The sequence below is a fragment of the Pelobates fuscus genome, chromosome 9 (assembly GCF_036172605.1).
Source record: "Pelobates fuscus isolate aPelFus1 chromosome 9, aPelFus1.pri, whole genome shotgun sequence".
NCBI lineage: Eukaryota > Metazoa > Chordata > Amphibia > Anura > Pelobatidae > Pelobates > Pelobates fuscus.
Genome location: NC_086325.1, coordinates 77,001,858 through 77,018,160, shown reverse-complemented (window position 1 = coordinate 77,018,160; position 16,303 = coordinate 77,001,858). Strand labels below are relative to the sequence as shown.

The following is a 16,303-nucleotide window of genomic DNA, read 5'->3' as shown; positions in this document are numbered from 1 at the left end:
ATTATAAACGTATATCGTATTAGAAAAATCATTAATTACATCATTTTCATCAACCTATACACTGACTATACCCATACCAGCCGCATAAACATAGCATAGGTAAACATCATACCACCCACAGAAAAACACTACTCATGGCAAAAAGCTCTCATAGTCATGGGTACCATCATTCAATACCGTCAGTATACCAAATGTATAAATAATTATAAGACACAATCTATACACACAAAATTCACTATGGTATGAGATACAAAACTGTATATATACATAATGAGTCGTCATAACAATTACATTAATCAATTCAACGTGTATGATGATACATTCTAATCGATTCAATATGTTCCAGCACTCTAACGCCACAAGTACCATGGTCCAAATGGCCACTGTAGCTCCAATCTATAAAAGGAAATAAAAATAAAATATAAAGATACAGACAAAATGCAGGCAGAGTAAAATTATCAATATTATAGAAATGGTGATAAATCCTTATCCTCATTCAGACCCTTAGGATACAAAGTCTGCAGCTCATAAATCCAGTATACCTCACGCTGTTTAAGCCTATCCACTTGTGAAATGCCACCCCTACTAGATTTAATTACCTCCAAAATCATATACCGCAGTTGGGAAACTGTATGTCTTTTCTCAGCGAAGTATCTGGCCACCGGATATTGCATCTTATTCGTCCGTATGCCACTCTTGTGTTGCCTGATCCTTGTGGTGAGCGTACGCGTGGTTTCACCCACATATGCCAATCCACGCGAGCATTTGAGCATGTATACTACAAACTGAGACTGGCAATTACAAAATTCCCGAATTGGGTATCTCCTACCTGTCCTCGGGTGTGTAAAATGGTCTCCCGTGATCACCCCATTGCAGTTAATACAATGCCCACAACGGTACATACCCGGTATCGCAGAAAGCCAGGTTTCAGCTGTATGCGTCTTCCCCTGTAGATTGACATTCTTCATTAAATGATCCCTTAGGCTCTTGTGCCGCTTAAATGAAAACAAAGATCTCTCATTAAAACAAGGGAGTAGTTTAGGATCAGATTGTAAAATCTTCCAGTGCTGGTTAATAATGTGTTTAACCTCACCAAAGTGAGTCGAATGCATCATTACACGTGGAATGCCCTTATTGCCATCCTTAACTCTTTTTCTGCAAGAGTGTATTCCTAGAAAGCAGTTTCGCCCTATCCCTACATCCAGTAACCACATCCGTCTCGTATCCTCTTGAAGAGAATGCATTCACTAGTTGTTCAGCTCTAGTATCATATTTAGCCTCATCAGACACTATTCTGCGTGCCCTGACAAACTGACCATATGGCAAATTCTTAATAAATGATACTGGGTGAAAGGAATCCGCATGCAGGTACGAAACCCGATCTGTGGGCTTTTGGTATAGATCGAATGATAGACGACCTCCTCTTACCTGTAGATTAACATCCAAGAAATGCATCTCATGGAGATCATATTCCAACGTATAGGAGATGGTGTCCAAACACCCATCAAGTCTCTCTTTAAAAACCATTAGATCATCCATGTTACCTGTCCAAAAAAAGAAAATATCATCTATATACCTGAGCCACAACCTCACATGATGCGTAAAATCCTGGTCTCGGTATACAAAAGCATCCTCAAAAGCTGCCATGAATAGATTGGCATACGTCATTGCTACATTTGACCCCATCGCTGTACCCTGTATTTGGAGGTAATATTTACCATCAAAAATAAAGTAGTTCTTATATAGTACTAATGACAAGAAATCAACAAGCAAGCCCCTGTATGCCTCACTCATATCCATATCCTGCATGGCACCAAATACCGCCTCAATACCTTCCTCATGCGGTATGGAGGTATATAAGCTGTTAACATCCATGGTACACATCAAGGAACCATCGAGTATATCCCCCATTATTTCAAGCTTGCGGATAAAATCCGTGGTGTCCTGCACAAAAGAGTGCATCCCACTCACTAACGGCTGCAAATGTATATCCACAAATTTAGATAAAGGCTGCAGCATCGACCCACACCCAGACACAATGGGGCGTCCCGGTGGATTCCACAGGTCCTTATGGATCTTAGGCAACAAATAGATGGAAGGGGTCTTAGGGTTATCAACATTGAGGAAATTAAAATCTCTCTTCTCAATCAACCCATCCTCTAAAGCCTTCCTAGTAATTCCATCTATTACAGCACATAGCTCACTTGCTGGATCACCATCAAGGATCCTGTAATGGTGCATGTTTGATAATTGTCGGTCCATTTCTGCTACATATTTTTGAGTATCCATAACCACCAGGGCACCTCCCTTGTCAGCTGGTCTAATTGATAGAGAGTTATCCTCCTTCAGCTCGCGAAGTGTCAACAGTTCACTTTTATTTAAATTAGATCTGTGCTTTCTTTTCCATTGAAATTTAGTCAGAGGAGGAAGAAATCTACTCTTGGGTCTGCACTTCGCCCAGTCATATTTAGTAGACTCTGCTTTCTCCCTCTGCTGATCTCAGTCCATCTGATAATCCTGTAAATGAAAAAATCCTTTTAAGCGAACCGTCCGGAAAAAACGCTATATCTCAATATCGGTATACAATTTATCCCCGGAGTAAGTAGGTACAAATCCAAACCCTCTTTCCAGTACACTTACTTGTGATGACGTCATCATTTTGCTTGAAATATTGATTACCAGCGTCTTGTCTGCTGTCTGGTCCTGGATATCTTCTTTTACTCTTTCTCCTCCTCCTACTAGTCCTCTTTGGCATGTATATATGTATTATGTTTATGGAGTATAATTTGTAACATATTCATATGGTATCCACTATTAGTCAGAATGATGATGACTTATTGTACTATTTTGAACACTAGCTGCCGTCCACTGTGTGTGGGCGGTCTTTTAGTACGTTAAGGTACCTCAGTGGCTGATGATACAATATTTGTAATATTGTTGCGTTTGCGCAAGCGTGAACGAGGTGGTGCTGCGCACATGCGCGGCACTTACTATAGTGCGCATGCGCTGCATTTACTAGAGTGCGCATGCGCAGGGCGGTCGCTATCATGCTTGTGGGGCGTAGTATTAAGGGCGCTCGTTTGCCAGTAAGTAGAATGGCGATTATAGACGCCAGATATAGTGTGAAATACACTTACTGTTTATATATGAACTAGAGGTTATCAGAATATGTATATGACTTTCTTTACTCTGTGAATGTTTTTAATGTACACAATTGATCTTGATATTACTATGATATTAGTAGAATATTGTGCCAGCACTTGAGGTGATGATGTCACTTCCGGAGTTGGTAACAACATTATGCTGATGGCCATCAGCTGTAAGAGGGCTTTAAAAGCAGGCACATTTGAACATGGATACAGGTACCCTTGATAAAGGCAGCCAGTTGGTGCCGAAACGTTGGGGGGGGTTTGGTGACTCGTGTTTCTGTCTTGTGGCTTGTAAGGAATTTTTCTTGGTAATTTACCATTGCTTTATTGTATTTGCCCTTGCTTCTGTCATTGTGTTTATTTTTCTTGTATGCTTTTACTTTGGTACTTTTTGTACATAATAAAATTAAAGTTTTTGAGATTGATATAGTGTGCATTCAACAAATATGACATCACACAAATGTAAGTATGATGTCTGTAAGTCCAAGGACGCCTGTAGGTGGTGGGAGGTTGCCATGGAAATCCAGTAACCTCGCAGATAGGAGGAGGTATCCATGAGTGCGATGATGACTTTGGTGAGAGCGGCATGGGACCGGGATTTTCGTGGCCTCAGGTACGACAGTATGAAAGGTGCCATGTAGGAAAGGATATAGCACAACTGAAGTGCCCTGAAAGTTATTGATGAAAATCAGGGTCCACAAATACTCATCAGTACACCAAATTATAAATAAATATTAACACTAAAAGGAATTAATAAACTTTTACTAGATATTCTAAAATGACGCTCAACCAGCCAAACCAAACCAAACCAAAATAAGTAGATGGTGGTATTGCCAAAATGGAGGAGATAAAAATATACACTGATCAGTCACAACAGTAAAACCACTTGCCTATTACCATGTAGTTTCCCCTCATGATGCAAAAAACGCTCTGATATGTCAAGGAATGGACTCCACAAGACCTCTGAACATGTTCTGTGGCATTTGGCACCAATACATTAGCAGCAGGTTCTTTAAGTCCTGCAAGTTAGAGGTGGGGTCTCCATGGATCATATGTGTTGTTCAAGCACATCCCACAGATGCTCAGTTGGATTGAGATCTGAGGAATTAGGAGGCGAAGGCAAAACCTTGAACTTTTTGTCATGTTCCTGAAGCCATTCCTTAACAATTATTGCAGTGTGGCAGGGTTCATTATCCTGCTGAAAGGGGCCACTGCCATCAGGGAACACCATTGCCATGAAGGAGTGTACATGATCTGCAACAATCTCTAGGTGGGTGGTACATGTCAAAGTAATATCCACATGAATGCTAAGACTCATGGTTTTCCAGCAGAGCACTGCCCAGAGCAGAGTATTAGCTGGCCTGCCTTATTCCTATAGTTGCTACTGTTATCTCTGCCCAAACTAAATGAAACACACGCACCTGATCTAGAAGAAAACATCATTCATCAGACCAGGCAAGCTTCTTCCATTGTTCTGTGGTCTAGTTCTGATGTTCACGTCCCCATTAAAGGAGCTTTCCATGGTGGACAGAGGTCATCATGATTAATCAGATTGGTGTGTGGCTACTCAGCCCCATACACAGTAAACTGTTATGCATTGTGTTTTCTGACACTTTTTTATCATGGCCAGCACTAGGATATTCAGTGATTTGAGCTACAGTTGCTCTTCTGTGTGATGAGGCCAGACAGGCCAGCCTTTGCTCCTCACATGCATCAATGAGTGTTGGGCACCCATGGCTCTGATCCCCTGATCTTCATCACTCATGCACAGAGATTATTGTTATGAAATTATTTGAGCTTTTTTTAACATTTTGTTTGCAAAACATTTTTATTGGTGATTAAACAGGTAATGCATCTTATAGACTGCACTCACTCTGAGCTGCAGAGGGGAAGGAGGGAATGTGGGGTGGATTATGGACTGCACAAAGAGGTGTGATAAAGGGAAGGGACAAAAGCAAACAATTGATAGAGAATGTAGGGAGACATGGAGGAATGTGCATGGACAATAAAAAAGACAATTAAAAGGGCATATAAGGAGATGGAAGGTTCTTGCATGGGGGAGGAGACAACTTGCACTGTAGACCTACTGGCTTTTACTTGCATGCGCGCTTACAGCATGCAAGGCTAAAATCTGATTACGTCAGTCGCCAGTGAGCAGTGCCTGCTGATGACACATGTACTTTTTTCACAGGACCAACATTAGACAGTTTGGCACAGAGTGCATCTAGACCCTGGCTCTAAATTGCAGATATCTCTTTGTAGGCAGCGCTTCAAGTAGAAATGCTTTACAAAAAGATTGCTCGCTCCATGACTACCTCTACAAACAGAAGTGGCCATGGAGGTTGGAGTAACCCTTTAAGCAGAGTATCAAAAGCAGTATGAGTGTAGGGGTTACTTAGCAAAGAGTTATCTGCTATGAATATCAAAAAAAGGTGACCCACATTGGAGAAATTCTGAAAAACAAATTACTATAAAGCAATAAAAGAATAATGTGCCATTTCAAGAGAGGTTGCAGAACAGTCGGTCTGGTTCAGTTCTGTGGTGGAGGTATGAGTAGGAAAAAATGAATGAGTAAAATAGTGTCCCTGTTGGAGCCCATATTCAATTGCTTAGATCTCCAAGTCAAGCAGGGTGTTGCTCACAAAGTATTCTCAGTACCAGCTGGTAAATTGAGTTTTACAATAAGTGTCTAAAGTTTGAATGTAAAGCTCCCAGTACTGGAAGAATTTTAAGATATTGTGTTCCTTATATGATAAAGCTTCAATACTATTTTTTATAAACACATGGGACAACTTAGCATGGCATAGTACGAAAGTTGGCTTGTCAGCTGAGATCCATGCATGCAGAATGGTTTTCCTAGGCTCTGCCAATACCATCTGGATGAACCTGGTGTGTCTTGGGGTACCATCAGGGAAAATACCAAAGATAACAAGCTCCAGTGGAACCGCAAATCATAAGGTGGTTTCCAGAAAAGTTCACACCTCCCCCAAAAACTCCATGATTTAAGGACAATCCAAAAAACAGTGAAGCAAGCCAGCCTCCCAACACTTTAAGCAGTTTTACGAAGTTGTCAGTTTGAGTCGATGTTGGAAGTCCAGTGCTAAATAACCATATAATGATTGATATTATTATAATATCAATGTATCTCCTATTATAAATGTACCAGGATGAGTATAAGAAGCTAGTTTATAACCACATTTGAATCATGGATTCAAATGGTATAATTGTAGAACTGCAGCTAATAAATTATAAGAATGTTGCTCTACAAAATTTAACACTAAAGATTTTAATTAAATATTCTTGTTAAATGATCTATCAAGTTAAGGAATAAATATGTTTTTCTTATTGAGAACATTAATAGAACTTCTGATTTATATTAACTTCTGAATACCATGTAGCTGTGAGTGAGAAGAAAACATGGAATGTCAAAGGATTTTCATTCACCCTCAAGATAAAAATGAAAGAAATTGGTTTAGATTACAATACTTGTTCTCAGGTTGAAAACTAGCTTTGAAATAGACTGTAATTCATAGTTGTTATTGGAAAATGTTAAAGTTTAATAAGTAGATTATTCCAGGGCACTGTCATTTGCCTAATTCTCCTTAACCACTTCAATATCTATTTGAATATAAACTTTTTTATTTGGTATTTTGCAGATTTAAATCTAGTCCATAAAGTCTTGCTCACCCTCATGTATATTCTAGTTAAAAGCACCAACCTGCAGAGGAAACAAATGTCACAGGCACCAATGTAATACCTTTAAATTTCTTGAAAATATCAGCACATTCCCTGCTTACAAACAGTACATAAAGTTTCAATGGGTCCTTTCATTCCTACAGTCAAGGATGGGGGGAAATGAATTGAATTTACTATTTCACTGTTAGCATTAAAGTAGAATGCCAGATCGCTATAGCAGTTTTAAGTATCTTTAATTTAGAAATATATGATTTAACTGCATTTACTGTATGTTGGCATTATTCTCAAATGCAGACATTCCTTTTACATCTGTTGCCATTTTAGTAAGCTGCAATGCTAGTAATTCCTTACAGAAACCTACAAGCAAGGTATCAGACCATTTTAGTTATCTATTTTTCTCACATCAACTGTATATGACAAAAATGCAGTTTTGCTTAATACTAACAATTCCGAACCTGTGTGCTATATTGGAAGATAAAGGACACTGTATACTGTCTAAAACTTTTCATTTCTCAAATATTTTTGTAAAGACAATGAAAATGTGAAAAATAAAAATTGTGTAAATGTACATCACTTTCATTTTTATATTTGTCTGCAAAGCAATATAGCACAAAATTGCTGTGTTATGATATATTTATATGCCAGCTATGAATACTGTTAATATTTTGGTTATCAAAAAGTGCTCAGTGGTGAATAGGATTCATTTGTGATAGGCATTGAAAACCCGATATCATTAAGATAATGCAGCTAAAGCAGGATGTTATGTTTGTACAGAGCCAATTTGATATATTATGGGACTAGGCACACAAGTGTCTGGGGAGATTCAGTTTAGAAATATGTGAAGTTGTATATTGTGCAGAAAAGAATAAACATCAGAATGATAATCTAAATGGGACTGAGTTAGGAATGCTGTTAAATGTCCAGAATGTAGCAATAATTATAAACAATATACTAGACAACAATGTGACGTTTCAATAGGCTGCTCGTATATGCTTTCTGCAGTAATGCTTCTGCATCTTAACTTGATCACAAGCGTCTCTCTCTCTCCTGACTCGACCGTGAACCACAGATTGTTCTGGCTGTTTCATGCTAGTCAAGATTATTTGAGATATGTGCCAACTCTGGTGTGTTGGAACTGTTCCAGAGCATCTGGTTTGTACGGCGCCGTGACTTATATATTTCACTAACATAGTGTACCAGTTGAACATCAAGGGGAGCTGTCATCTCTCTGGAACCTGCACTGCAGAATAGAACATTTTAATTCACCTATAACCTTTTTTTTTTTTTTTTTTTAAACGTATTTTAAAGATTTAGCAAATACCATTATAATTCAGTTCAGGCAAGGCAATACCAGGGCAAACAATGCAAATAAAGAAGAGAAATCAAAACAAACTTTTCTAAAAACAAAATAATTCTCTATGCGGACTGCCTGTGTAAAGGACAGAGAGCTCAGATGGATACTACCAGTTGCGGAATAAAGAGGTGTGGATTTATTCATTTTGTTTTCTCATACTACATACAAATACATATTTGTTAAATATAGGGATGTGTAAACTTAATTTCCTAACGTTAGAAATATAATTTTAGACACTTGTTTTAAAGAATCATATTATGGAAATGGATGAGAAGTGCAGTCGGACAACTCTCCTGTCTAAAGCATCTTATAGTGATGGTTGATTCAATCAAGATTTAGAGATTCTCATTAAAACATCAAATCAAACTTCAGTGTATTAGTTCACGTGCTGTTTTAAAAGGACACTCCACTCCCAAAATGGGCACAAAAAAAAGGGGGGGGGGAGTGGGAGTGATCCTTTAAGTATTATTTTTTATGTGTTAATCAAAGTGATGACTTGATACATACTTGATATATAGTGAATAGTAAATTAAAATGATCAGGCTCAGCCAACAGCTGTATGAGGTTAATCAGAATTATATTGCACTTCAGGTGTTTAGTATTTGCTTCACAACTATTTTAAATCATGTATATTTCACCAGCCTCAGCCAGAATCTCACTGAGCATGATAGGAATTATAGTTTAGCAAGGACAAACAACTTCTTGCACTTGGTTGTTTGATGGAACATAAATTCCCAACAAAGTAGCTTTTTTTTTCCCTAAGACCTCTGCACATAGGAAAGACACTGGTCAGAAACCACAACACCATAAGTATTTTTTTTCTTTATCATGAAGTTGAAGAGTTAAATTGCCTAAAAGACAGCCAGCAGAAATGTGATAATGTGTGTGAAACCCACTCAGCCATGCGAATAGCTTGCTGACTCTGTGAACACCAGATGCCAAAGTTGCTCAAATGTTGCACTGATATTGCCAGCCAGGAATAGGGTATTTCAGCTGACCTCGACACAAAAATAATTCTCCTGAATGAAACGTTAAAAAATAAAAAGGTTGCAAAGAGATGATCAATAGGAAATTGCTATGGTGCTTACAGTGACAATTTAAAGACCTTTCTTCAGCTATAAAATATTTCAAAATAAAAGCAATTATAAACCACACAAAATGATGGCTAGTTGGCTTGAGAGATCAAGACTGAACCAACTGGCACGAGCTACATGCTTCATAGCTTTCAGGAGACTGTGAAGATAGCTTGCATACAAAGCCAACCAGTCATCCAATCATCGTGTACTCCCAGGTAAGTCTCCCTGATGTGCATAATGACACAAGTAGTGGGATAAAGAAATATGACATTTCAACAAGGACATATTTACTTTTATTTTCATTAGACATACAACCATCCAAATATATATAAGGAGGGGTGCAGGTAGAATATATAATATATAGGGATGGCTAGGGGATTCTTAGCCAAAGAGATAAGTCTTCTACTTATGTGGACTAGGGACTTGATGCAAATTCCCATACTAAGTAGGGCGTAAAGGATTGGCAGTCTCTGGCCTTAGGACTATTATTAAATTATTATTATTATTATTATGATATTTATAGAGCGCCGTCAAATTCCACAGCGCTTTACAATGGGTGGACGAACAGACATGTAGTTGTAACCAGTTGTAACCAAGTTGAACACACAGGAACTGAGGGGTTGAGGGCCCTGCTCAATGAGCTTACATGCTAGAGGGAGTGGGGTAAAATGACACAAAAGGTAAGGATAGTATTAGACTAGTGACAGTTGCAGAAGAGGAATCAGTTGGGAGCTATTAACAGTTTAATTGATACGCTTTTATGAAGAAGTGGGTTTTTAATGAATTTTTGAAGGAGTGGAGACTGGGTGAGCATCTAACGAAGGAGGGAGCATCTAAGGGAGGATAGATAGGTGGGAGCAGCATTATGTAGAGATTTGAAAGCAAGAACCAGAATTTTAAATTGAGCTCTATATTTTATAGGAAGCCAATGTAGGGGCTGACAGAAGGGTGAGGCATGGGAGGTGCGGGCGGACAGGAAGATGAGCCTCGCCGCCGCATTCATTATGAACTGTAACGGCGCAAGTTGGGAGCACGTAAGACCACTGAGAAGCGGATTACAGTAGTCAAGGCGAGAAAGGACAGTGGAATGGACCAACACCTTAGTCGCATCTGGCGTTAAGTAGGCGCGGATGCGCGCAATGTTTTTGAGATGGAAATGACAGGATTTGGCGATAGATTGAACATGAGGCTTGAAGGAGAGGTCGGAGTCAAAGAGAACACCTAGGCAGCGAGCCTACGTGGTGGAGCTGATGGTAGCACTGTTGACTTGGAGGGAGACAGACACAGGAGTAACACTTGGGGGAGGAAAGACCAGAATTTAAATTTTGGTCAAGTTTAGTTTAAGGAAGTTTAGTTTAAATAGGAGTTTGGAGATTTCCTATCTTTATGTTATATTCCTCCACCCAAAACACAGTGGGTGGAGGAAAGGGTAGATAACAGCAGGGCTCGAGTCCTGCAGGAACGCGTGGGAATGGCGTTCCTGCACTTTTTCCACAGCAGGAACGCCGTTCCCATTACTAGTCCTGCAGGACCCAGGGCTGACACAAGTGGCTGCCAGAGCAGGGGGAGCACAAATCCAAATCCCCTGCCTCTGACTGGGGACTCGGATTTTTAAACTCACCTCTCTCCCTGCAGTCAGTGGAGTCGTCCGGCCTCTCCTGATAATGTCAGGAGGAGGGGACGTGACTTTCTCTGCTCTTCTCACAGGACCGCTGGGGAGCAGAGGAAGCCACGCCCCCTCCTCCTGACATCATCAGGAGAGGCCGGCTTACTCCACTGACTGCAGGCTGCAGGTTCCAGATCCTGTCCCACCCCTCCTGGCCCAAGGTAAGCCTCAGGGAGGGGGGAAGGCACTTTATTTTTTTTTTATTGTTTTTTATCCCTTTCCTCAGTCCCTGTCCCCCTATTTAAGGCCCTGTCCCCCCTCCTCAGTTCCTGCCCCCCTCCTTAGTCCCTTTCCCCAGTCCCTGTCCCCCTCCTCAAGCCCTATCCCCTTACTCAGTCCCTGTCCCCCTCCTCAGTCCCTGTCCCCCTCCTCAGGCCTGTCCCTTTCCTGAGTCCCTGCCCCCCTATTTAAGGCCCTGTCCCCCTTCCTCAGGCCTGTCCCTGTCCCCCTCCTCAGTCCCTGTCCCCCTATTTAAGGCCCTGTCCCCCCTCCTCAGTCCCTGCCCCCCTCCTCAGTCCCTGTCCCCCTATTTAAGGCCCTGTCCCCCCTCCTCAGTCCCTGTCCTCCTATTTAAGGCCCTGCCCCCCTCCTCAGTTCCTGCCCCCCTCCTTAGTCCCAGTCGCCCTATTTAAGGCCCTGTCCCCCCTCCTCAGTTCCTGCCCCCTCCTTAGTCCCAGTCTCCCTATTTAAGGCCCTGTCCCCCCTCCTCAGTTCCTGCCCCCCTCCTCAGTCCCTGTCCCCCTATTTAAGGCCCTGTCCCCCCTCCTCAGTCCCTGTCTCCCTCCTTAGTCCCTTTCCCCAGTCCCTGCCCCCATCCTCAAGCCCTATCCCCCTCCTCAGTCCCTGTCCCCCTCCTCAGTCCCTGCCCCCCTCCTCAGTCCCTTTCCCCCTCCTCAGTCCCTGCCCCCATCCTCAGGCCTGTCCCTTTCCTGAGTCCCTGTCCCCCTATTTAAGGCCCTGTTCCCCTTCCTCAGTTCCTGCCCCCCTCCTCAGGCCCTGTCTCCCTCCTCAGGCCCTGTCCCCCTTCCTCAGGCCCTGTCCCCCTTCCTCAGTCCCTGTCCCCCTTCCTCAGTCCATGTCCCCTTCCTCAGTCCCTGTCCCCCTCCTCAGTCCCTGTCCCCCTCCTCAGTCCCTGTCCTCCTCAGTCCCTGTCCTCCTCCTCAGTCCCTGTCCTCCTCCTCAGTCCCTGTCCCTTTCCTCAGTCCCTGTCCCTTTCCTCAGTCCCTGCCACCCTCCTCAAGCCCTGTCCCCTTACTCAGTCCCTGTCTCCCTCCTCAGTCCATGCCCCCCTCCTCAAGCCCTGTCTCCCTCCTCAGCCCTTGCCCCCCTCCTCAGTCCTTGTCCCCCTCCTCAAGCCCTGTCCCTTTACTCAGTCCCTGTCTTCTTACTCAGGCCCTGTACCCCCCTCCTCAGCCCCTGCTCCCTTCATCAGCTTCTGTCCCCCTCCTCAGCCTCTGTCTCCCTCCTCAGCCCCTGTCCCTTTCCTCAGCCCATGGCCCCTTCCTCAGCCCATGCCCCCCCCCCTCCTCCTAAGCTCCTGTCCCTCTTCCTCAGCCCTGCCACCTTACTCAGCCCATGGCCCCTTCCTCAACCCATGCCCTCCCCCCTCCTCCTAAGCTCCTGTCCCTTTTCCACAGCACTGTCACCTTACTTAGCCCCTGTCCCCCTCCTCAGCCCCTGTCCACCTTACTCAGCCCCTGTCCACCTTACTCAGCCCAGTGCTCTTACTCAGCCCCTGCATACGAGCATCAGCCCGTCCCCCCTCCTCAGTCCCTGCCCCTCTTCCTCAGCCCCTGCCCCTCTTCCTCAGCCCCTGTCCCTCTTCCTCAGCCCCTGTCCCTCTTCCTCAACCCCTGTCCCTCTTCCTCAACCCCTGTCCCTTTCCTCAGTCCCTGTCCCCCATCCTCAGCCCCTGTCCCACTTCCTCAGCCCCTGTCCCCCTCCTCAGCCCATGCCCCCCTCCTCAGCCCCTCAGTTCCTGTCCCTTTCCTCAGCCCCTATCCCTTACCTCAGCCCATGTCCCCTTCCTCAGCCCATGCCCCCCCCCCCCAAGCTCCTGTCCCTCTTCCCCAGCTCCTGTCCCCCTCCTCAGCCCTGTGCCCTTACTCAGCCCCTGCATACAAGCGTATAATTTTTTTGGGGTGGGGGGGAAGGAGGCGGGGAGTGGATCTTGGGTGAGTTCCTCCACTTTTTTACCCAGGACTTGACCCCTGGATAACAGTTGTTGGGCCCCCTAGCTAATTATTATTATAATACCTTCTACCCCACTGCACACATGGTGGAGAAAGACTTAAGCGGTCATTCATCAAGCCCATAGGGTGCACTTCCTTACCCATTGGGCAAAGGAAGGCTATTTGCTGGGCCTCCAATGGGGTCTAATCAACCCTAAGCTTTTTATTTATTTATTTATTTATCTAAGAAATAGATAAAAAGATCATCTCTCTTGCTTTCTATTTTTTTTTTTTTACGTTTTATTTTTCTTTAAGCACATCACTTTGCCCTGTGGCAAAACGGTTAATTATAATTGTGTCATTCACATAGTGGGATCTTACTTCAGAAGAACATCCATGTAAAAAAAAAAAGGTGGTCTTTTACAAATATGAAACTTCGTGCCAGCTAACAAAGGGGTTATAGCAGCTTCTATAATGTCCTATGGAGCGATTTTGCCTTTTTTTTTTTTTTTTTTTTGCTTTGCCTCTGAGTTATGCCAGCTAGTAAATAACATTTAATGGTAACTTTGCTATAACTCTATAAAAATAAATCATCAGGCTCTAGTTGATTTTGGGTAGAAAGACAGAGACAGGTGACCACCTTGCAATAAAACCTTTGCAAAGCATGTTTTCATGTAGCTCTTATGATTCTGTAAGTGTCACTTTAAGGTGGAAAATCTATTTTCTAAATTATTGCAGATTTTTATACCTACCCTCAATATTGTTTCCTAGCCTAGATGATTATTTTTTATGGAATCGTTTATTGCTTGTTTTTTTGTTTTTTTTTTGCATGGTTTTTAATTTAATGGCGTTTCTGTGATTAGTTTTCATAGTATATGCATCATCTTAATTAATAGCAATCAAGACTGCATCATTGAGGGAAGACTGCCAATCAGGTAACCACGTGGCTATATCAAGGTAATTCTTGTGCTTAAAAGCATATATTACCCCGCAGGCCAATAGTAGAGGACCTGCATTGTCTTTGTGTACGAGCCGCAATGCAATTCCACAGGAGAGCATTAAAAAGAAATGAAAGCTTTAAATCTAAAACCGAGCACAAAAGGGAAATAATGTTGCACACATTAGATCATGCTTTAACACCATTATAGGGAATAGAGACAGCTGAGATATGGAATTTAATTTTGTTGTGGGTTAATGTCCTTCAATATTTCTGTATTTACTCCAAGCAGGCTCTGTAAATATGCGTAGGTTCCATTTAAATGTGGATGTATATGTTGCTGGATGAGGAATGCTTTGAATAATATATTGGATAAAAAATTGCGACTTAAAGAACTATTTGTGAAGAACTATTCTAAGGAAGCAATGTTGAGCAGAAAGTTTGTAAGCAGAAGGAGACACCTTTAACAAACCCTGGGCATAAAGGCAAAAGTGATCCCTGCATGGTCTGCCGTCAGTGGGCAGGCTTTTCATGACTGGCAAGATTGACATGATTACCTGCCAGTAATTCAGGTACACCCGCCCCCTTTCCTGGCAGGTCCACCCCTTTGGGAGAGCCAGTGATGCTGGCTTGCTGCCTTTACTTCCCTTCCTCTGGCAGCCCGCTTCTCAGGATATGGAGATTGGAGGCGTCATCTGTGTGTTTAGCATCTTTTATTAGGGCTTGCAACTGATCTTTTTAAAGACATTTATCAAATGTGCAATAATAAAGGACATGTAGTTTTATTCATGAAATTAAAAAGTAAACAAGACAAACATAAGGCCTGGTATATTGAATACTTATCCAATTCCTTAAGCCAATCAAGATACAGTCTGACAATGTTCTTGGTGCATCTTTTAAAAACATCATATCCCCAAAGCAATTCAGTTTAAGCTTTCAACTCAAGAACCCAAGAACACTTTCAGAGCTATGCACTAAACTGAGAATTCAAAGTGAACTGAAAGTAAATTTCAAGTTTAAGGCCAGAGTAGCTGATTGGAATGCATAGATGACTTGTAATGTTTCCAGTTAATCTGTTTTGACCTTCAATTTGAATTCACCTTGAATGCTCACTTTAGTGTATACCCTTATTTATATGTGTCACCAACTATTCTCATCATCCCTTTTAAAGTCTTAGATAAGCAGTTTTATAAATGTATCAGTATTTGGTGACAATGGTCAATGCCTGTAATCAATACGTCTAGGAGTAGGTAAGATTGATGCATTCTTTCCTGCTCATATTTTGTATTAGATTGAGATTCTGGAGGTATTAATATGCACGCTGTCTCATATATGTTCACACTGTTATTGAAAATAGACTGAAAACATTTTGGGTGATTTCTCATTGAAGCCAAAGAGTTACACAAGCTTTCCACCACTGAACTGATCTGGAGCCTAAAAAGTCTTGCCGATTTTTGCCATCATCTGGAGAATAGGGTGCATGACAAGCAGGGCAAAAACAAACTTGAATGAATTAAGTTCATGAATCAGACAGGGCCGGATTAACATAGGGGCTGATGGAGCTGCAGCTCCAGGCCCAGGCCCATGGAATAGGCCCATTGATTTAAAAAAAAATAAAAAAATTTTTTTTTACATTTTTTTTTTTTACACACACACACTACTCATAGGGATTCCACCTTTCTTTTATTTTATTGGCACAGCCAGTATTTGAGGCTGCCTGGCTGGTGCCAATATTGCAGTGATACTGGCAATACAAATGCTGGTATTTTTCTCAGTATAAACAAGAGATTACTCTGCAATACCAGCACTGGCCAGTAGGGGTTGCTGTATGTGGAGACAGGCAGGGATAGGAAGTTCCAGCATATCCCTCCCTGCCTATCTCTACTCACTGATCTGCAGGGGTGCAGCTACAGAGAGTCCAGACAGCAACACCCACCCTGCAGAGACAGCCTACAGCTCAGCGAAGTAAGGAATGGGGGGAAAGGCTGCAAGGAGACATACACTGAGGCACTAAGGGACACTGGGAGACATTATGGCAGACACTGAGACACTAAGGGACATTGGGAGACATTATGACACAGACACATGGGGACACAGTGTCCCTAGTCTCACAGTGACCCCTAGTCTCCCAGTGCCCCCAGTCTGCCAGTGTCTCACTGTCTCCATGTCTCCTAGTGCCTCCATGTCTCCCAGTGCCTCAAGTGTCCCAATGTCTCCAAGCTAGTGTCCCTAGTGTCTGTGGCCATGGTGTCTC

General features: G+C 42.5%; 1 protein-coding gene across 2 annotated transcripts; it reads right to left on the bottom strand.

Moving 5' to 3' along the window:
- Nucleotides 1–300: 300 nt before the first annotated feature.
- On the bottom strand, nucleotides 301–1,974 carry LOC134572173 (uncharacterized). 2 transcript variants are annotated; one of them, XM_063430980.1, is made up of 4 exons: nucleotides 1,833–1,974; nucleotides 1,429–1,544; nucleotides 905–995; nucleotides 301–396 (listed from the first exon to the last, which is right to left on the bottom strand). In XM_063430980.1, the coding sequence occupies exons 1-4, from the start codon at nucleotides 1,960–1,962 to the stop codon at nucleotides 302–304; spliced, it is 432 nt and encodes a 143-aa protein (XP_063287050.1). In that variant the 5' UTR covers nucleotides 1,963–1,974; the 3' UTR covers nucleotide 301. The 2 variants fall into 2 exon arrangements, with proteins under 2 accessions (XP_063287050.1, XP_063287049.1); XM_063430979.1 differs by having other exon boundaries at nucleotides 1,429–1,974.
- Nucleotides 1,975–16,303: the final 14,329 nt, after the last annotated feature.

Excerpts from the sequence above, each read along its gene's own strand:
- LOC134572173 (XM_063430979.1), bottom strand. The coding sequence starts at position 1,962 with ATGCACTCTTTTGTGCAGGACACCACGGATTTTATCCGCAAGCTTGAA. Across the intron at positions 996-1,428 it reads TCTTGGATGTTAATCTACAG|CGGCACAAGAGCCTAAGGGA; the intron begins GTAAGAGGAGGT and ends TTTTCATTTAAG. Across the intron at positions 397-904 it reads CTGGCTTTCTGCGATACCGG|ATTGGAGCTACAGTGGCCAT; the intron begins GTATGTACCGTT and ends TTCCTTTTATAG.